Source organism: Leucoraja erinacea, chromosome 25, assembly GCF_028641065.1.
Source record: "Leucoraja erinacea ecotype New England chromosome 25, Leri_hhj_1, whole genome shotgun sequence".
In the NCBI taxonomy this organism is placed as follows: Eukaryota; Metazoa; Chordata; class Chondrichthyes; order Rajiformes; family Rajidae; genus Leucoraja; species Leucoraja erinaceus.
The window spans coordinates 14,752,153-14,775,191 of NC_073401.1; the positions used below are offsets into that span (position 1 = coordinate 14,752,153).

General features: G+C 45.0%; 1 protein-coding gene across 2 annotated transcripts; it reads right to left on the reverse strand.

Moving 5' to 3' along the window:
- Positions 1-5,613: 5,613 nt before the first annotated feature.
- Positions 5,614-22,591, reverse strand: gal3st1a (galactose-3-O-sulfotransferase 1a). Of its 2 annotated transcripts, none has more exons than XM_055655843.1 (4): positions 22,247-22,591; positions 16,781-16,855; positions 14,954-15,105; positions 5,614-9,239 (listed from the first exon to the last, which is right to left on the reverse strand). In XM_055655843.1, the coding sequence occupies exons 3-4, from the start codon at positions 15,076-15,078 to the stop codon at positions 8,084-8,086; spliced, it is 1,281 nt and encodes a 426-aa protein (XP_055511818.1). In that variant the 5' UTR covers positions 15,079-15,105; positions 16,781-16,855; positions 22,247-22,591; the 3' UTR covers positions 5,614-8,083. The 2 variants fall into 2 exon arrangements, with proteins under 2 accessions (XP_055511818.1, XP_055511819.1); XM_055655844.1 differs by lacking the exon at positions 22,247-22,591 and adding an exon at positions 21,857-22,189.
- Between the last annotated feature and the right edge of the window lie 448 nt (positions 22,592-23,039).

Genomic DNA, 23,039 nt, shown 5'->3' on the forward strand with positions numbered 1-23,039 from the left:
TGCAGCAGCAACACCAACACATAGACCCAGCCAACACAAAAAGCATTCATTTTTCAGGAAAGAGAAAGGAGAAAAATGAAGCAAAACCAAGCCCATTAGTTAGAAAAGAATTCCATGGTAGTGCAAGAGGTGGTCTGTAGTGTTCTGTTACTGAGGTAGAATTAGGGTTGTGCAGGTGGTTTCAAGATCCTGATGGGTGTAGGAAAGTAGTTCCTGAACCTGGTGGAGTCAAATAGACAATAGACAATAGGTGCAGGAGTAGGCCATTCGGCCCTTCAAGCCAGCACCGCCATTCAATGGGATCATGGCTGATCATCCCCAATCAGTACCCTGTTCGTGCCTTATCCCCATATCCCCTGACTCAACTATCTTAAGAGCCCTATATAGCTCTCTCTTGAAAGTATCCAGAGAACCGGCCTGAGGCATCTGAGGCAGAGAATTCCACAGACTCACAACTCTCTGTGAGAAAACGTTTTTCCTCGTCTCCGTACTAAAAGGCTTACCCCTTATTCTTAAGCTGTGGCCCCTGGTTCTGGACTCCCCCAACATCGGGAACATGTTTCCTGCCTCTAGCATGTCCAAATCTTTAACAATCTTATATGATTCAATAAGATTCCCTCTCATCCTTCTGAACTCCAGAGTGTACAAGCCCAGCCGCTCCATCTCTCTCAGCATATGACAGTCCCGCCATCCCGGGAATTAACTTTGTAAACCTATTCTGCACTCCCTCAATAGCACGAATGTCCTTCCTCAAATTAGGGGACCAAAACTGCACACAATACTCCAGGTGTGGTCTCACTAGGGTTCTGTACAACTGCAGAAGGACCTCTTTGCTCCTATACTCGACTCCTCTTGTTATAAAGGCCAACATGCCATTCGCTTTCTTCACTGCCTGCTGTACCAGTCATAGGAAGAGCATGCAAACTCCACACAGACAGATCCCGAGGTCAGGATTGAACCCGGCTTTCTAGCGCTGTTGGGCAGCAGCTTTAGTTTAGTTTAGAGATGTAGCACGGAAACAGACCTTTTGGCCCCACTGAGTCAGCGCCAAACAGCGACATAAACAACCTCAGGTGGCAGAGATGTGAGCATGAACACCTCCGGAGGAAGCTCTGAGTTCACTGTATTCTCTGAAGAGTACATTCAGGCTGGAAGCTCCCTGAGCTGAGAGATGTTTTTCCATTCTACTCACCCAGTGTTATTATCAGGTCGAGTGTTGGCATTGGTTTCCAATACAATGGCCTCAAGCTCACAATTCAACCTGGTAGCATTTCAATGACTGTTTCATTTCTCGTGGGCCAAGGGTTTTATTCCAATTATTGCTAATTTAGGGACGGCGTTTCCTTGCAGATAGACACAAGAGCAGGAGTAACTCAGCGGGTCCGGCAGCATCTGTGGTCAAAAAGAATCGTTGACATTCCGGGTCATAAACCTTCTTCAGACCGAAGGGTTCTGATCCAAAATGTCACCCGTCCATTTTCTCCAGAGATTCCGCCTGACCCTTTGAGTTACTCCAGCATTTTGTGTCGATCTTCGGTATAAACCAGCATCTGCAGTTCATTCCTATATGCTTTTTCTTGCAGATTCATTAAGTACTAGGGCTCTTCATTAAGTTTACTGGAGAGTCTAGTGTAAAATATGTCATTGCTATTCATGTCAATGCTTTGATGGGGTAAAGAGGTTAACGCTTGAACACTGCACAACATTAACCTCAACTGTGACCACCTATGGTCTGTTGTTGGTGGCACTTTGCAGTTTGGGCTTTTTGAGGAGTTTTGCACCAATGTTATGGTATTAATTTATTGATTAAAAGAAAATGTTATCTATGTGAGTTGTGTTAACAGGCCTGTTATGCTCCTGCAAGTAAGAATGTCATTGTTCCGTTATCAGTACATATGACAATTAAACACTATTGAGTCTTGACTCATGATGGGTTTCTGTAAACTCAGCAAATAATGAGGAGACTATTGTCTTTTGGTTAGATGCGTGAAGCAAACCACTTAAGGAAGAATTCAAATATCTCAATTGTGTAGAAAAGTATAAAGTAACTTTCAATGTAAGTCTCTAGATACTTGTTATTGCAAAATATCATTTTATTGAATAAATTACATTGCAAATATACAAGCAAACAAAGTGCTCAAACGGAAAATGCTCACAAATTTTAATACTGTTTACAAATCTCATTATGAACCTTCGTACCAATATCATAAATCACTTCATGAATGTTCTGGCCACTCACCAAGAACTGTCAGAACATTTAACTTTGTTTGTTCATTAGTAAACATACCTACTAAATATAATTTGAATAGTCTTAAAAGCAAAGAAACTAACAAGATCATAAAGCAAATCTGTTGTTTGCATCAATAAAAAGTCTGACCATAAATAAAATAATTATCCTATATTAAATAATATTATTTTGCTGCCTGATGTTAGAATTTATGTCACCATAATTAAGGTTTATTACATGTCTGGTTGTATTGTCCTATGTATAAATTAAATTTACAGAAATGTTCAAGAGAAATAGAATTGGTAGCATTACAAGAATGGATGTGGGTTTGGAAATCAATGCAAATGGTGACAGGGACAAATGGGAGGCACTGTGGCACAGCAGTAGAGTTGCTGCCTTTCAGCACTTACAGTGCCAGAGACCCAGGTTCGATCCTGACTACAGGTGCCGTCTGTACGAAGTTTGAATGTTCTCCCCGTGACCACGTGGGTTTTTTTCCGAGATCTTCGGTTTCTTCTCACACTCCAAAGAAGTACAGGTGATTAATTAAGTTAATTGGCTTGGTATGAATGTAAAATTGTCCCGTGTGTGCGTAGGATTGTGTTAATGTGTGGGGATCGCTGGTCGGTGCGTACTCGGTGGGCTGAAGGGCCTTTTTCCGTGCTGTATCTCTAAACTAAACTAAACTATAACCTGTTAGAAAATGTAAAATCTTACAACCACAAATTGGCGCTTGTTGTAAAGCAATGCTGTGATATTTCATTTCAGTGCAAAGAAATAATATTGAGGATGCCCATGGTTATAATGTTAGATACCTAATCACTAAAGGCACAGCCAAAGTGGAATGCAGCTATTTCACAAATTTCTGCACAGTAAATTTACAAATGCATTTAGCGTTTCATTGAATTATTGACACACACAAGCCACCGAACACAACACAAATGTCTACTAATCTTTTCACATGCCAGTCCTGCATTTATGACTGGGATTTCTGCTGCCTGTTTAAATGATAGCACCAGTATTGCTTCTATTTAGATCCACAGCAACCTTATTAATAATGTTCAGGCTGATTTCACCATCAAGCAGATTTCAAATGAGCGGAGACAAAGTGAATCGTTAAAATGAATCACTTGTGGAACTGACTTGTGTTAGGCTATGTATTACACCGGCTTATATACAGCAAAATAATTAGTAAGTTGTCATGGAACAAACATCACTGCATTTAGATGAATAAGCTTCACGTATAATCTGTGTTTGTCCTTGTTACAGAGTATACGCAGGATACATGTGAACATTCAGTCTTTAATCCCACAATCTATACATATTTCAGTGACAGAGTGAGGCAAAATGCAAAGAACAGCCCCTTGTATATGTCTAAAGGGTTAAACAGTACAAACAGTCTGGGGTTCATGGCTGCCTTTGGTCTCGAGTCATTCAAAGCAGGCAAGATGAGTTGAATGACTCATGTCAACTGCTGCGATTCTGAGTCTGAATTCAGTATTTTCTGAATGTGTCTGCTTATCTTTATGGGAAACAAAGGCAAGACCTTACCGTCGAGTTCGGAAAGATCAGGAGATTGTTACAATGGGCTAACTGGCACAGTTTGGCTTTATTATGTGGAGCTTCACATGACGGGGAGGCAGGGGGGGGGGGGGGGGGGGGGGGGGGCGGGTCAAGAATGCAGACTTGAAAGTCCTATTCTGCACAATTTTTAATCTATTTCAGTCCAAACCCTTTGGCTAGATTCCTTTGCAATGTAATTTGACATTCGGTATATTTATAACATCTGAGCTAACATGTTAATTCATTGTACTTAAAGGGATTTAATACCTTTTTGCTCAAGTGTCAGCATATAAAAGAACAATTGTCCTCTCTGTTAATTAACAGAATACCATCCACTCAGCACAGTACATTACATTTTAAGCCATGACAACAGCAGCAGCAGCATATCTTTTCCTCAATGAATTGATTAAAAACAATTTCAATGTAGTGAATAAATACATAATCTAACTTCTAAAGTTTGCAACTTGAGATAGATGATCACCATTTGCTTATATTATTACAAAGAAATTGTACTGTTTTGATGAAGAATGAGAAAATTAAAATTCATTTCAGAGATATGGCTTCTGTTATTCTGCATATCAAACCGTTAGAAAAGTCCAAGGTAGACAAAAAAAGCTGGAGAGACTCAGCAGGTGCAGCAGCATCTATGGAGCGAAGGAATAGGCCAAAAAGTCCATGTGACTGGCTCTCCTACTGAGAAATGTTTAAGAATTGTATTGTAAATGATCTCACGTTATTCATCCGGCACGTTTCAATTGCTTTTAATAACTCAATGCCATAGTAACTGAAAAGGGACCATACAAATTAAATGAGGACATTTATTTTTGCAATGAGACTAACAAATACTAACTGGAAATCCTGAACTGCCAGCACAACCAAGGACAGGCTTGGTGATCATTTCGCTGAACACCTCTGCTCAGTCTGCCTTAACCTACCTTATCTCCCGGTTGCTCAGCAGTTTAACTTCCCTTCCCATTCCCACACTGACCTTTCTGTCCTGGGGCTCTTCCATTGTCAGAGTGGGGCCCAGCGCAAATTGAAGGAACAGCATCTCATATTTCGCTTGGGCAGCTGACACCCCAGCGGTATGAAGATTGACTTCTCTAGATTCAAGTAGCCCTTGCATTCCCTCTCTCGCCATTCCCTTCCCCTTCCCAGTTCTCCGACCAGTCTTAGTGTCTCCATCTACATTTTATCTCTGTTTGCTTTGTTGTTACCTTCTCCCAACTAACAATGATCTATTCTACAATTTCCTTGATCTTCATTCCATTTTTGCACCTTACGCTTCCTTATCTATACACTTCCTTATATATGTACTGCCCACTCCCCTGATATCAGTCTGAAGACTCAACCCGAAACGTCACCCATTCCTTCTCTCCAGAGATGCTGCCTGTCCTGTCCTAAGTTACTCCAGCATTCTGTGTCTATCTTCGACTGAAACCAGCATCTGCAGTTCCTTCCTACACAAAATAAACGTGTGTCCTATCCATTGCTCAGAGATAATCACAAGCTCCACAGGCCAGACACCACAACTGAACTGAGACCTTTCTCTTTTCTGCCATCATAGTCATACAGCATGGAAATAGGCCTTTTGCCCTACTAGCCCATGCCGACCAAGATGTCCCTTCTACACTAGTCCCACCTGCCTGCATTCAGCTCATAACCCTCTAAACCTTTCCGATCCATGTACCTGTCCACATGTCTTTTAATATATTAGCTTCAAACTCTTTATGGTTACTTCATGAGTTCCCACCACTCTTTCATGCAAGTTGATAAAGTCCGTCTGTCCGTATGTCTCATAAATCATTGGTGCACGCTGGTGGCCTCCAGAATGTTTCCAGATCTTTACTGTGTAATAACCATTGCCCAGGAAGTAGTTTGTAACAAATAAAAAGACACTGTACTGGTACTGGAGTAACTCAATGGGTCAGGCAGCATGTCTGGAGAACATGGATAGGTGACGTTTCACAGAGTGCTGGATTCAGCTCAGCGGGTCAGGCAGCATGTCTGGAGAACATGTACCTATCCATGTGCCTGTCCAAATGCCCTTTTAATGTACTCCACATTTATGAAGTCGAATTGTAAATTGCAGTGAGGGTCAAGCTTATATCTGATCCACAGATTGTGTGTGAGAGCCTTTTAAAAGGCGAGAAGTAAAGAGAGAACATGCATTTCTGTTCAACTTTCATAGCTACGTCCCAAAGTGTTTTACCACTACTGATGGTCTTTCAAATGTGTGGCCCCTGTTGTAATTTAAGAAATGTGCCAGGTTTTTCACCCTGTACAATTCCACAAAGTGCTAGTACCTGACTGCCTCCTTTTGGGTGTCGATATTGAATAAATCTGGTCTGGTTCCAGGGATAGAACCTCCACTCTTTCTGCATTTGGGTCTTTCGGGCCCACTACTGGGAGCAAACATTAATTTGGTTTAACGGAGACACAAGGAACTGCAAATGCTGGGTATTTCTTTTAAACAAAGTGCTGGAATAACTCAGCAGGTCAAGCAGCATCTCTGGAGAACACTGATGGGTCACGTTTCAGGCATGAAGAAGGGTCCCTATCCAAAACGTCGCATATCCATGTTCTCCAGAGATGCTGCCTGACCCGCTGAGTCACTCCTGCACTTTGCGTCTTCTTTGCATTTGGTTTAAAGTCTTACCCACAAGAGCAACACTTCCTTCATAAAGCTAAGAAGGATCAGACTGGATTTTTGTAGACTTTTAGACCAGACTTTTCCACTCACTCTTTGCCAGTCACACAACACTAATTGCTCTGTTTTTTTTAGTTGTACATTTAGAGATGCAGCGAGAAAAAGTGTCCTTTGGTCCACCGAGTCTGCGCCGATCAGCGATCACCCCATACACTAGCGCTATCCTACACACTAGGGAACGATGTACAAGTTTACCAAAGCCGGTTAACCTTCAAACCTGTACTTGGATTTGGAGTGTGGGAGGAAACCAGAGCACCCAGAGAAAATCCACGCGGTCACGGGAAAAACGTACAAACTCCACATAGACAGCACCCGTAGTCAGGATCGAACCTGAGTCTCTGGCACTGTAAGGCGGCAACTGCACCACTGCCACACTGTGCCGCCCTCAGTACCCTGGTGCAGTTGAGTATACCCTGGTGTATGCAAGTACCCTGGGTGTAGCTCTTATAGCCTTCCGATGAAGAGGCAAGGGAGCTACTGATTAAAACTGATTGCCTTCAATTCAATTGTTCTACCAATAATGACATTGATTTAAAAACTATTGTCTCTTTCCAATCAATATTATTTTATACAAATAAATCAATGTGGGGGGTGGGTGGAATGAGCTGGAGGTGAGAAAATACCTGAACGGGTGGGTTCTGTTAATAAGATGAGAAAAATCACATCTGAATTCAAACTCTTTTAGAACTATGTCTACCTTGTCTGGCATTATAAATGCAATTCTGCAGGGATTGCACAAAGGTGCAGCGGTAGGGCTGCTGCCTCACAGCACCAGTGACCCGGGTTCGATCGTGATCATGGGTGCTGCCTTTGTGGAGTTTGTACGTTCACCCTGTGACCACGTGGGTTTCCTCTGGGTGCTCCGGTTGCCTCCCACGTCCCAAAGACGTGCAGATTGGTAGGTTAATTCGCCTCCCTAAATTGCCGCTGGTGTGTAAGGAGTGGACGTTAAGTGGATTAACATAGAACTAGCCTAGGGGTGATGAATGGCCAATGTGGACTCAGTGGGCTGAAGGGCCTGTTTCCAAGCTGTTTCTCTAAACCCACCTATTCTCTAAACTAAACTGGATTTCATGGGCTGATAGAAATTTCCTTACAAATGTGTATCAAATGATCACATAAGTCTGACGTGATTTGTTAGGCATCATTGTTGGTTTGTTGCGGCCTTTCATTAGTCTACATGGAAGCATTGGCATTAGATCTTTAAGCACATCGTTTTTATCACATTGTATGAAGTTCTGATTTCTCTGATTACACTATTAATTCACAGTTATTATTTAATTTGTGACCATTCACAAGTTATGGTCAGGACTGTAAAGAGAGTTAGATATTTTACAGAGCATAGAATGGTGGGGCTTTTGGTTCCAGATGAATTACTATTTTACAAATGAAACTTAAGTGAAATAAAGTAAAACACTGACTGTAATCACATTGTGCTCGATAAATTAAATGCGTGAATGATTGCCTTACAATCACTGGCAATCTGGAATGGCATCCATGTGATGCCCATGGATTTCTTCCTCAGTGCTGTTCCTCATGCCTGTGGCATGGTTGGCACATGAATAGAAAGCCCAGCCTCAAAGCTACCATCTGAACAGGTCTCTGATGTAGGACCATAACTTTGTTATCCACAGATTAACCCCTAATTCAGTCAAGTATTGTAGCTCTGGAGTGAGCATTTTCCTGCAGAGTTTTCTATGCTTTCGACTAATGTTCTTCTTCAGGTTGTAGCCCATGATGGAGCGCTCCCCCAGAGGTTGCCACGGCTGCAAGGACGCCTCCTGAATGGCATTTGCATCCACCGGTCGCCCGCCGTCGATGCAGATGGATTGCATATGATCGTTGCGCTCGCGCAGTTGTTCCACGTCATGCTGCATGCGCTCGAAGCCGTACTGCCTCACCTTTCTCCAGAACGTAGCATTGAAGTATCCATACAACATGGTGTCTATCCGGTTCCATCTCGTCGCTTTTTCATATAGCTCTCCGTTCATTCTCGAGATGGTGGAATCCTTCCTTATATTCAACTTAAAATACAGGATGTCGTCCATGTTCCAACACATCACATCCTTCAGGAGAATGAGGGACTCGTCAAAGTACTCAAGAAGCATCACCAACTGGAATCGTTCATCAATGGCTTTGATGTACTTCTCTACTCTGGGGTCACCAAACTCTAAGTTATTGTCATAGCCAAAGTCAAAAAACAACAAGTTCTTCAAGTAATGGGAGTTAAAGCCATTCGGATCATAGTATCGGTCAGGTTCCCTGAGGAATTCGGCGAGCTTGTCCTCCCCACTGATCTTCCAGGTCAAAGGGATCACACGACCAAAGTAATGGAAAGACGATTCAAATAAATAAGCAGGGTTCCTGAGGATGCTGAAGTAGACAGTGTCTTCAGGGAGCAACTTGCGGACCTCTTCACTGTGAAACCTCATGTGGTTACAGATGATGTTGAAGCAAGTGCCCGGCCTGTAGTCCTTCACTTGGCTCCTGTCAAAGAAGGATGGGTAGTAGAAGTCGTTCCGGCCATTGGGAAAAGCAAATTTCAGCCGGTGCCTCTGACCAAAACGGAAGAGGATGTTGAGGATAGTGCTGCTGGCCGTTTTGTGGGTCTTCATGAACATGATGTCCTCTTTGGGAGTGCAGGCTTTGCTCTGCTCCAGCATCGAAAGCGTGTTATTTATTTGGGGTACAATCCTGGGATGCACAGGTTTGTAGGAGCAGGAATAAGGAACGGGAACTCTGTTAAGAGACAAAATGTATTAATAGAAATAGACAACACCCGAAGCCGAACATCTCCGCTCGGTACGCATTAACCAACCTGACCACCTGGTGGCTCAGCACTTCAACTTCCCCTCCCATTCCGTATCCGACCTCTCTGTTCTGGGCCTCCTCCATGGCCAGAGCAAGCACCACCAGAAATGAAAGGAACAGCACCTCATATTGGGGAGTCTGCATCCTGGTGGCACGAACATTGAATTCTACCAATTTTGTTAGCCCTTGCTGTCTCCCCCCCTTCCTATCTCTCCCTCAGCCCTCGGGCTCCTCCTCCTCCTTTTTCCTTTCTTCTCCCTGCCACTCCCCCCCATCCCCCCATCAGTCTGAAGAATGGTTTTGGCCTGAAACTTTGCCTATTTCCTTCGCTCCATAGATGCTGCTGCACCCGCTGAGTTTCTCCAGCATTTTTGTGTACGCCTGACATAAAATAGAAACAGCCATCACACAACAAAAGACCATTTACAATTCTCTATACACCCCCCCTCCTCCCTCCCATAAAAATGTACACTCCCCTGCCACAATTCTACATATTCTTGCATAATCAAGGACGAGTCTCACTCCTTCTTCCCTCTCCCATCAGGCAAGTGGTAGAGAAGTGTGAAAACGCACACCTCCAGAGTCTGGGACAGTTTCTTCCCAGGTGTTACCAGGCAACTGAACCAGACATCGATTAACAAAGCAATAAATGGTGCCAATCATTGGCAGCCATTGCAAAGCCCGTACATTTATTGAGGAGAAAATGTTCCAGTCACTAACACTGAGTGATTACTACACACAATTTTCTTTTGACTGACTTTAATTGATCTTTTTCTGTCATTGTTAGATGGTTCGGCACGGACTAGAAGGGTCGAGATGGCCTGTTTCCGTGCTGTAATTGTTATATGGTTAGATGGAAACTACAACAATGTTGATTAACATTTACCACCGCACATGTCTGTTGAACACACAGCAAAGTGCTGTTTAAAGGACAGAAAGTGCTGGAGTACCTCAGCGGGTCAGGCAGCATCCCTGGAGAACATTCACAGGTGATATTTTGGGTCGGGACAATTCATCAGACTGTCTGAAGAAGGGTCCCCACCCGAAACGTCACCCATCCACGTTCTCCAAAGATGCTGCCTGACTTGCTGAGTTACTCCTGCATGGTGTCCTTTTGCTCAAACCAGCATCCGCAGTTCCTTGTTTCCACAAAATGCTGTCTAATGTGTTTTGACAGGAAAGACTGAGAAACAATGGAGACAGAATGGAACCATTCCAATAGTAACGCATGAAGAGAGAGTCCCAGGGTGTTGGTGGACTAATCGCTGATGATCCTAGGAAGGATTGAAAATCACTTGGGAAATTTGTCTATAAATAGACAAAGAGTACACAGCTGCAGTAGTATTTATATGCATAGAACAACAAGTGTATTGTCCCAGGCACAGACTTTAGGAAGTGAATCAAGAGTTTTAGCGAGAGTACAGCGTGGAACCAAAAATTTTAATTTAGAAAAATGGAATATGTGAGAAATGACAAAGAAAATAGTTAAATGGAATTTGGGCCCTGTAATATTTTGTTTTAGTCTCTCAAAGTAATATTTAGGACAACTTTAGAAGATTAGGCAAACCAATTTTCTTTTAATACCATTTTACGATAAAGTTGGTGGCTGAAATGTTCTTTAACTAAGTTGTACAAGTATATTTGTACAATAAATAGATTTGGGCACAATGTGCTGGTTAAACTCAATAGGTCAGGCAGCATCTCTGGAGAAGATGGGAGAGGTGATGTTTCTTCAAAAGGTCACCTATCCATGTTCTCCAGAGATGCTACCTGACCCGTTGAGTTGCCCTTGCACTTTTGCTCTTTTTTTGTAAAAAATCTTGTTCCCACAGAAATAGGAATGGAGAGAAGAAAGGCCTGTGGAGTGGAGTGCACTGACTGGCGTCGCGGCTACGGGATAGAAACATAGAAACATAGAAATTAGGTGCAGGAGTAGGCCATTCGGCCCTTCGAGCCTGCACCGCCATTCAATATGATCATGGCTGATCATCCAACTCAGTATCCCGTACCTGCCTTCTCTCCATACCCTCCGATCCCCTTAGTCACAAGGTGGTAACTCCCTCTTAAATATAGCCAATGAACTGGCCTCAACTACCCTCTGTGGCAGAGAGTTCCAGAGATTCACCACTCTCTGTGTGAAAAAAGTTCTTCTCATCTCGGTTTTAAAGGATTTCCCCTTTATCCTTAAGCTGTGACCCCTTGTCCTGGACTTCCCTAACATCGGGAACAATCTTCCTGCATCTAGCCTGTCCAACCCCTTAAGAATTTTGTAAGTTTCTATAAGATCCCCTCTCAATCTTCTAAATTCTAGAGAGTATAAACCAAGTCTATCCAGTCTTTCTTCATAAGACAGTCCTGACATCCCAGGAATCAGTCTGGTGAACCGTCTCTGCACTCCCTCTATGGCAATAATGTCCTTCCTCAGATTTGGAGACCAAAACTGTACGCAATACTCCAGGTGTGGTCTCAGACCCTGTACAACTGCAGTAGAACCTCTATACTCAAATCCTTTTGCAATGAAAGCTAACATACCATTCGCTTTCTTTACTGCCTGCTGCACCTGCATGCCTACCTTCAATGACTGGTGTACCATGACACCCAGGTCTCGCTGCATCTCCCCCTTTCCCAATCGGCCACCATTTAGATAATAGTCTGCTTTCCTGTTTTTGCCACCAAAATGGATAACCTCACATTTATCCACATTATACTGCATCTGCCAAACATTTGCCCACTCACCCAGCCTATCCAAGTCACCCTGCAGTCTCCTAGCATCCTCCTCACAGCTAACACTGCCCCCCAGCTTAGTGTCATCCGCAAACTTGGAGATATTGCCTTCAATTCCCTCATCCAGATCATTAATATATATTGTAAATAGCTGGGGTCCCAGTACTGAGCCTTGGGGTACCCCACTAGTCACTGCCTGCCATTGTGAAAAGGACCCGTTTACTCCTACTCTTTGCTTCCTGTTTGCCAGCCAGTTCTCTATCCACATCAATACTGAACCCCCAATGCCTTGTGCTTTAAGTTTGTATACTAATCTCTTATGTGGGACCAAGGGATGTTATCTGTTCACAAACCTGTGCTAAAATCTGATCTCAGACGTTAAACTGCCTGCAAACTTTTACCCAGTTACCACCCCCCAACGCCTCTAAACGTATAAACTCCGTTCAGACAGCACCTGTAGTCAGTATCGAACCCGGGATTCTGGCGCTGTGAGGCAGCAAATCTACCGCGACACTATTGTGCCGCCCTCGTCACTTTCTTCTAGTTACCTGCGATGACCTTTAGTCCACGCTGTCCCAGTCTGAAGAAGGGTCCCGCCCCGAAAAGTCCCCTACACATTTCCTCCAGGGATGCTGCCTGACCCGCTGAGTCACCCAGCACTTCGTGTCTTTTGTTTCTGTCCCAGTTTTAAAGTTATTTTGTCATTCTCTTTAAAACCTGTTTGTGAACATCCACGTCAATGTCTCCTTAAACGGTACGATGACGTTTTGAAACCCAGCGCCTTGCCACTGGGATCATTTACACACTGAATTATTAGAGCGCTACTCTTGTATAAATAAGGTATCAGGTTTTAAATTGATGATTGGGGTGGAATAAAGGTGAATCGCTTTTTTTTAAAACCTGTGGCCAACAGTCGAGACCATTTACCCACAAACCAACAAGCAAATGCTTGTTCAACATGCAGGTAAAGTCCATATGGGGCATGTTTTTATTTATTTATTATTTTTTACCGCTGAACACCAGCCTTCTTAAAAAAAAGCTCGCTTTAAAAGATAAAAAAAACACATAATGTGGATAAAAAGTAACTGAAAGTAACAGAATGCACTTGTCGAGAATCTGACTGGGTATATTAGGGCTAAAAAAAAACTGGAATTACAAATAAATAAGACAGCAATAAAATCGCTTTAAATGCTTGGGTACTATTTATTATCGTTACTGTTATTACGGAAAATTAATATGATGAAGGGTCGCGACCCGACACCTCTTCCTTGTGTCCAGAGATGCTACATGACTCACTGAGTTACTCCAGCACGTTGTGTATATCTACGAAAAAATTAGAATTGATGCATCCGTCTAAAGCTTTTAATAAACGAAAACATCGGATGTTAGCAAGAAACTCCTCGAAGGGAAGGTAGAATGAGACAGATGCATTTCATCCCTAGTTTTATTCTGTTTTATTTCTTGCAACAAATGAACTTCGGTATTACTGCCAGCAGGGGTCGGTCGCTGCCCGTGATCTTCAAGGTCTACATGTGAAACGTTGGGAGGAATTGGGATGAATTTGAAAGATATTTAGTGGACGGAGCAGGCACAACAAAAAGCACACAATGAGGTGCACACTTCGGAGACCCCATTCAAAAGGAAACAGAACTGATTATTCAGAGCAAGACACGAAGTGCTGGAGGAACTCAGCGTGTCAGGCAGCATCTGTGGAGGGAATGGACAGACCATGTTTTCGGGTCGGGGTGTGTAGGAAGGAACTGCAGATGCTGGTTTACACTGAAGATAGACACACAGAAGGGTCTCGACCAGAAGCGTGACCCATTCTTTCTCTCCAGACATGCTGCCTGTCCCGCTGAGTTACGGATTTTGTGTCTAATTTCGAGTCGGGACCCTTCTTCAGACAGAATAAGGGAGAGAGAGGTGCAAAGGAAAGCCTGGCAAGTGATAGGTGGGTATACGTGGGGAGGGTGGGGGGATGGGTGTGTGACAAAGGCTAAAGGTCAAGAGACAAGAAGGTGTCAGATAAGGAAAGAAGAGGAGGGGTGAAATGTGACATCGGAGGGAGGGATAATGGGTGGAGTGGGGGGGGGGGCAGAGTGATGGGAAAGAAGGGGATGGGGTAAAGGACACTGGGGGTGGGAGATGAGGGTAAGAAGGGGCAGGGTGTCTAGATTGGTGGGAGATGGTGTATAAACGGGAACGCACCGGGGCGGGAGGAAGGAAGCAGGGAAACAGGGAGGGATGAGGAAGCTAAAAAAGTCGCTTGTCCATTCCCTCCAAGAATGCTGCCTGACCCGTTAACTTCCTCCAGAACCGTGCGGCTTGCTCCATATTCCAGCATCTGCAGTACCTTGCGTGTAACACAAAGTGCTGGAGTAACTCAGCGGGTCAGCTAGCATCGTTGGAGAACATGGATAGTTGATGTTATGGGTCGGGACCCTTCTTCAGTCAGATGCTGCCCAACCCGCTGAATTACTCCAGAATGTTGTGCCTTGCTCCAGATTTCAGCACACTGTAGCACATCTACAATTCCTGATTCCACATCTGCAATTCCTGATTCCACGTTTACAATTCCTGATTCCACATTTACAATTCCTGATTCCACATCTGCAATTCCTGATTCCACATCTACAATTCCTGATTCCACATCTGCAATTCCTGATTCCACATCTACAATTCCTGATTCCACATCTACAATTCCTGATTCCACATCTGCAATTCCTGATTCCACATCTACAATTCCCAATATCCACATCTACAATTCCTGGTGTCCACATTGACAGTTCCTTATCAGGGATTGCTGGTTTACACATGTTTCCCATATCACCAGACATCTAACCCCAACAGAGACCCGCGGTTAAGACCAAAGATCCTATAGCATAGGATTTTTGGTTAAGACAAAGATAAGGACTTACTCTTGGAGGTTGAGTTGGTGAGGCGGCGCGGCGAAAGAGTAGAGCAGGATCATGCAGGTGGTGAGCAGAGTTCCCAGGACCAGCCCCTTGCACATGGACTTCCATTGCATGGCTTGCTTCAACATCGTTCGCTGACGTTCCTGGCACAGCCGCTGCAAACAGGAGATCCCAGAGGTCAGTTTCTTGGACGCGATGCAGCTGAAACGGAGCAGGGAACAGGAGGACCTTGTCTCCCGCTTGCCCAGCTGTAGGCGACCCATGACTCTGCCCCTCGCCCCGTCCCGGGACAGGAGAAGCCGAGCAGCCCAGCGGTGGTGGCAGCGCATCAGTTCTCGCCGACAGTCCCTGCGCGCAGCTGGCCCCTCGTGATATTTTTGTTTCCACCTAGCTGCGAATTGTCTCACTTAAAGCAGTTGGGAGTTGCCACGAATCCAACCCGGGCGCCGTTTGCTTTCCGCTCCAACGACCCGCAGTAACTTACAACCAATGGGGTTTAGTTTAGAGGTACAGCATGGAAACAAACACAGGGTCACCCATTCCTTCTCTCCAGAGATGCTGCCTGTCCCGCTGAGTTACTCCAGCATTGTGTGTGTGTCTTCGGTTTAAACCAGCATCTGCAGTGCCTTCTGACACACCGTTCCCTATGTTATTCCACTTTCTCATCCACTCCCTGCACACTAGGGGCAATTTACACAGGGCCGATTAACCAACAAAACCCGCACCTCTTTGGGATGTGGGAGGAAATCGGGGGGAATCCGCTCAGTCACAGTGGGGTCGTGCAAACACACGGACAGCATCCGAGGTCAGGATCGAACCCATGACTCAGGCGCTGCGAGGCAGCAGCACCACCGTGCCACCTTCTCCCGACGTGTAAAACATACCCTGTATTTGCTTCGAACTTAAAACAGGAAAATGCTGGAAACAGCCAGCGGGTCTGACAGCATCTGTGGAGGGAATGGACAGGCGATGTTTCTGGTCGGGACCCTTCCTCAGACTGAAGGGTCCCAGACTGAAGAAGGGTCCCAAACCAAAAGATCGCCTGTCCATTTTCTCCACAGACGTTGCCTAACCCGCTGTTCCTCCAGCACTTTGTGTTTCGCTCACGATTCCAGCATCTGCAGTGTCTTGTGTCTTCATCTTTCTCCTTCCCCGCTCACTGGGAGTGTCTTTGACCAGAAACATGGACTCTGCTTCTCTTCCCACAGATGCAGGCTGGCATGCTGAGTGTTTCCAGCGTTTTATGCTTTAATTTTAAATTTGCATATGAATTAGAGGGATTGAATGAAGGAATGTTTGTGGTTAGGTCACCCGATGATCGCCAAGATTGAGTTGGACATCTACTAGACCATTTGGGTAGCTTACAACTCAAATACATGAACATTAAATTCTCCAGTTTTGGGCAACAAGTGAATCCCCAGCCCCCAAACGTCGACCTGTAAAGTCACCGGTTATTTTTTTCCAGAGATGATGTCTGACCCGCTGAGTTGCTCCGGCTTTTTGTGTCCACAGGTGAGGTGAGGTCTGTTGTATGAGTATCTGGATTGAATAATTGAAATAATTGAATCATCGAATTCTTACTTGCATCAGGTCTATACACACAATATGTACTCACAGATAATCACAGGACCCATGGTACTCATAAAGTCAATGGTTAAGGGGAGAGGACGGGAACGTGGGTGCTGAGGCTCGGATGGAATCAGCTATGATTTTGATGAATATTGAGCAGGCAAGGAACTAGGCTGCCCCCCTCCTGCTCCATTCTCCAGTTCATTATGACCCAAGCAGTAACACCACTGAGGATGTGAAAAACTGAAATACTTTTCCTACCTTAAATAACAGTCACAGCATGGATATCCAATGACCTGCCGGCATATCCTCATGGGGTCCAGTGTTAAACTCCACCTTGGTCATGGAAAATAAATGAGTTCATTGCCAGGACAGAAAGGAGAGTTACAATGGCATTTTTGGAGGGAATAGGCCTCTCAATTATAAGATCCACAGTGTAAATGGAAACTATTTGGATTACACATGACAGCCCTACGTTTAACCGGGTTACTGAAGTTATAAAACATATGTCAACAAGGCAACAACATACCACGAAAGATACACCCCCAATTTCTACGTTCACAAATGGTTACATATACTATAGACTACCATCCCTTAATCATCAATCTATCCCCACAATGATTGATTGAAAGATAGAGCTTGGAAACAGGCCCTTCGGCCCACCGAGTCCATGGCGACCATTGATCACCCGTTCACAATGGTTTGCTGTTTTCCTACTTTTGCGTGCACTCTCTAAACATAAGGACCAATTAACTGCTCATCTCGTATGTGTATGTGACAAATAAACTTGACTTGACTTGACTTGACTTACAAACCCGCACCTCTTTGGGATGTGGGAGAAACCCGAAGCGCCCGTGTGGTCACAGGGAGAACATGCAAACTCCACACAGACAGCACTCGAGTTCAGGAAGTAACCCGGGTCTCTAGCGCTGTGAGGCAGCAGCTCTACTAACTGTGCCACCCAAATACTGTTTATTATTATTTATTAATGTCATTGTTAATTATCAATGTAATTATTAGCACATCTTTGCACTTTGTCCAGGAACAGGTGGACATTGAATGTGAAAAGGTAGATTGGCAAGTTAAGTTGATACATTTTGCAAAATAAAACTAAAGTACACCTGACTTTAACTCGGTTTCCAGTTAGGTTTTATATATATTTTAAATGTTTAGTGATTGGCTTTGATGACTCGTGATTGGCAGCGAGTTAATTACTTCAGAAGTGGATGCTGAGTTAAGTACCGGTGAACAATGGAATTCAGGGTACTCCTGAGACTAGACATGGAGCAGCAGATATATCCTAGACACAAGGAACTGCAGATGCAGCAATCTTGAGCAAAAGACAAAGTGTTGGAGTAATTCAGCAGGTCAGGCAGCATGGATAGGCAATGTTTCAGGTCAGGGACCAATTCTTCCACTATCCCACAGGCCTTTCTCCTTCCCCTCTATCCTCTTCCACCTATATCCCATCATCTGGCTTCAGAATTCCTGCATCTTCTCTCCTTGTATCACATCTTTTGTCTTTTCATTTATGGTCTTTATCCACCCATCCGCCAATCAACCCCCCCCCCCCCCCCCCCTCCCACCCCCTCACCTATATCCACCTATCACTCGCCAGACTTTGACCCACTCCAACCTCTCTTCCAGCTTTCTCCCACCTACTACAATGTAGTGAACATATTTCAACAGATTTCTCGCCCCCCCTTCCACGCCAGACCTCAATGTAACAAAACACAAGTGCTGGAAGAACTCAGTGGGTCAGACAGCATGTGGAGGAAATGTACTGGCGACATTTCAGGTCGGGACCCTTCTTCTAACTGGTCCTCCAACACATTGTGTTTTGCTCAAGATTCCAGCATCTGCAGTCCCCCGTGTCCCCTCAAACTATGGCGACCTGTGTTCAGTACATCGTTGACATCAGTGTGATGGTCGAGTTGGGAAAGGGAGCGCGCATCTCCAAATATTAATTGATTTGGTTGAAAGGCAGCATGAAAACAGGCCCTTCGGCCCAACGAGTCCACGCTGACCATCGATCACCCGTTCACACTAGTTCTAAGTTGCCCCACTTTCACATCCACTCCATACACACTAGAGGCGATTTACAGAGGCCAGTTACCTACAGACCCGCACGTCTTTGGGATGTGGGTGGAAATGGGAGAAAACAGACGAGGTCACAGGGAGAACGTGCAAACTCCACACAGACAGGACCCGGGGTCAGGATTGAACCCGGGTCTCCCGCGCTGTGAGGCTGCAGCCCTTGCCAGCTGCATCTCTTTAAAACAAATCTATTAGTTAGTCTCAGATTTCTAACATTTGCCCGGGAGCAAATTTGCCATCGTGTGCTTCGCCAAGTCATGGACTGATATGTGAAATGTATATCGTCTCTGGGACAGGACACACGGCTGTGTGTAATAATCAGAAACCAGGGGAGGAGAAGCGCTATTCACGGGATCTCAGTTTAGCTTAGTCTAGTCTGACCAACAATCACTCGTACACTAGTTTAGTTTAGTTTAGTTTAGAGATACAGCGTGGAAACAGGCCATTCGGAATGCGCGGAACACTAACACTATCCTACAATCTACCAAAGCCAATTAACCTAGTGTGTAGTAGGAAACCGGAGCACCCGGAGAAAACCCTAGGCAGGTCACAAGGAAAACGTACAGATTCCACACACACCGCACCCATAGTCAGGGTCGAACCCGAGACCACTGTGCCCCTGTGCTGCACACCCTTCCTTCGGCTCAATGTCAAGATTGCCAAGGCGTATTTTAATGTGTAGGAAGGAACTGCAGATGCTGGTTTAAACCGAAGATAGACACAAAAAACTGGAGTAACTCAGCGGGACAGGTAGCATCTCTGGAGAGAAGAAACGGGTGTCTATGAATGGGTATTTTAATGTCGTCTGGGGAAGGGTCGCGGCCCTAAACGTGGTCCGTCCACTCCCTCCACAGACGCTGCCTGGCCCGCTGAGTTCCACCAGCACTTTGTGCTCTTGCTGGTTGCAGGAGTTGGACATCCCACAATAGACAATGACAATGCAATGGTACGGGCTCTGGTGTCAGCCCCAGTCGGGAACTCAGCAACGGCAGATTGAGTGTGAACTGAGGAGCTCCGAGTCAGAATTAGAGGCGGCACACCTGGTAGAGCTGCTGCCTCACAGCGCCAGAGACACGGGTTCGATCCTGACCTCGGGTGCTGTCAGTGTGGAGTTTGCACGTTTTCGCTGTGCTTCGGTGCTTCGGTTTCCTCCCACATTCCAAAAGACGTTCCGGTTTGTAGGTTAATTGGCCGCTGTAAATTGCCCCGTGCGTGTTGGGAGTGGATGAGGAAGTGGGGTAACATAGAACTAGTGTCAGGGGGTGACCGATGGCCGGCATGGATTTGGTGGGCCGAAGGGCCTGTTTCCACGCTGCACCTTTCAATCCCATTCAATTCGGCTGGAGGGGATGACTTTAAAAATAATACAACAGTAAGAATTGGGGTTAAATGTGTACAGCTCGTTGAAAATGTCAAAGTTAGGTCGAGGAATGTGGTTCAAATGCTCATGTAACAGTGGGCATTATAAATAAAGGTTTAACACAAAAAAAAGGAAGATTTAAGACAGGTGTACACAAAGACACACAGTGCCGGGGCAACTCAGCTGGTCAGGCAGCATCTCTGTAGAATATGATCCATGTTCTTTCTCCATATACTGCTGAGATGTTGCATTTAAAAGCTTTTGTTGCGTGCTATCCATTTAGCGGAAATACTATACATGATTACAATCAAGTCGCCCATTGTGTATTGATAGAGGTGAAAGGTAATAACGTTTCGTGCAAGATAAAGACCAGTAAAGTCCGATTAAAGATAGTCCGAGGGTCTCCAATGAGGTAGATAGATAGTAGCTCAGGACTGCTCTCTAGTTGATGATTGGATGGTTCGGTTGCCTGATAACTGCTGGGACGAAACGATCTCAATTAGTATAGGTTTAGTAAGGTTTAATAAAGGTATAATACAAGAAACAAGGATGTGGTGATGCACCTTGATGAAACAGAGATAGGGAATTGAAGAAGCGGAGGAACACGAGAGGCTGCAGATGCTGGGATTCCGAGTAAAACACAAAGCGGTGGAGGAACTCAGTGGGTCAGGCAGCGTGTGTTACTGAAGAAGCTAGGATTGTTCTTGGAACACAAGAGGGGATGTGACAGGGTTATCTCAAAGACAGAGAAAGACAGTGGAAACAAATCGTTTCCTTTGGTAGTGAGTCAAGAAACAGGAAAATAAAAGAAAATTGGTAAAAAAGAATCAAACGTGACGCCGTGATTTTTTTAAACACAGGGAGTGCCTGACAACTGGAATGCCTTGCTGTGGGGGAGTGCCCTGGAGGTGACCCGATACGTATTTGAAAGGAAATAATTTGAAAGACTAAAGAGTCAGTAGTGTTTTATTGCCATAGTCCGGAATTGCAGCAGCACAACACGTATTTAAACACAGTACCATGTAAACCCCACAATAAACAAACACAAGTTCAGTATGGAGAATACAATAACATTGGTAAAAAAGAATCAAATCTGATGCCAAGTGATTTTTTAACAGGGAATTTTTTTGTTCATACATTGTTCAATACTGAACTTTTTTTTGTTCATATATATAGATATATAGAACTGAAGCACTATGTCTATTTATTTATAACACATATTTTGTCTGTGTATGTATGTGTATTATAATGTATATTATATAGACAATAATATGTATATTATATAGACAATATATATTATATAGACAATAAATAAGACAAATAAATAGACAATACTAGAGCGTTCTCATTTAGAATGGACTGAGAACCAGCAGTCTATGCTGCAATGTATCTGCGGTTCTTAGTGGCGGGTGAGTGAGGGATATCCGCACACGGTTTAAAACGAGGTGGTCGTACCTTCAAAGCAGAATGGGGATGGACCCTTCGCAATATCCCAATCACTCCTGAGGACTATCCACATTATAGACTGCCCGTGGCGACCGATGCAAACAGGTCTTAATCCGGGAAAAGGGGACAATCCGGGAAAAACCAGCAAAGAAACATGAGCGGGCAAAAGAGGCCGTTTGGCCGGTCAATGTCTGTGCTGGCTCTTGGCGTCATTGAGACCCAATATCTTCCCCCAAAGTAAAGCACAAAGTGCCGGAGTAACTCGTCGGGACGGGCAGCGTCTGTGGAGGGCGCTGGAACATCCCAATAGATTCGGACCTCCTTACAATGACTTCGCCGCCAATATTCCTTTCTCTGGCGTGAGGCGATAATCTGTGCTACATTTCGGACCTGGCCTCCTCTCCTCTCCTCCCCTCCCCGCCCCGTGTACTCACAGTCCGGTTCCCCTCTGCGGTCCATTCCGTTGGCAGTGGGACACTGACCTCTGTTTCTCTGCTGGCCGCCACCTCACCCTCGGCGGCGTTTCCTCGCTCCACTGAAACCCCCCACATCAGCCTCGCACTTTCAACAGAGACATGACTTCCCCACAGAGCCACTCACAAGCCCCACTTCCTAACATCGACAACTGCGCCTCGTAAAACATCAATTCATTGTTTTAAACCAGTGAAGAGAATCGTGGCTTTGGGAAACATTCCGCGCTGTAACAAAGGCATGGAGGTGAAACCTCGGTGCAAACACTTATATCAAAGGCCTGAATGAATCATTAATAACCAGGTCACTTGTGAGCTGCGTCCGGGCGCAGTCTAGAGGTGGGGAAACCTTACCTGTGCCTGTTCATGGGTTGTGGCTATGATCCCTCGGACTGCTGGGCTTTGTATTCAGCGCTGGAGCCAAGCTGTAACGTCTTCCCCTAAAACCCCTTCGCTTCACCGGTGAATTGCTGGCATCACCATCACCACCGCAGCCGCCAACACACTCCTCATCCCGAGAGTCAGTGAAACTCCTCTCCTCAAATTGGCCAACCCGTAGCCAATTTAGGCGCGGATCCCGAGGCGAAGTTTAATGAGAGCTGGTACAACTTGTCACCAGATCTCCGCGCTAAGAGGGACCTCCCCTTGGTGCCACTCGCTGTCTCGTTAAACCAGTGCACGCATCGCCATTCAATGAAAGCTCCCCGCGTCTGTAACCCCCGGAGCCACAGCACTCCACTCATCTCTGGAGAGTCTTAAATATCACCTTCGGGATTTAATAGACATAGAACATAGAACAGTACAGCACAAGATCAGGGCCTTCAGCCCAACAGATACATGATAACGGGAATAATGTGAATAATAACGTTTCGTGCAAGATAAAGCCAGCGAAGGCCGAGCAATGATTGTCCGAGAGTCTCAAATGAGATACATAGTAGTTGAGGTAACTCTAGTTGGTGATAGGATGGTTCGGTTGCCTGACAACAGTGGGAAGAAACTATCCCTGAATCTGGTGGTGTGTGTTTTCACACTTGGCTACCTCTTACCTGATGGGAGTGGCCGGGGTGAGACTCATCCTTGATTATGCTGGTGGCTTTGTTGAGGTGTAGATGGAGTCAATGGAAGGGAGGTTGGTTTGTGTTATGGT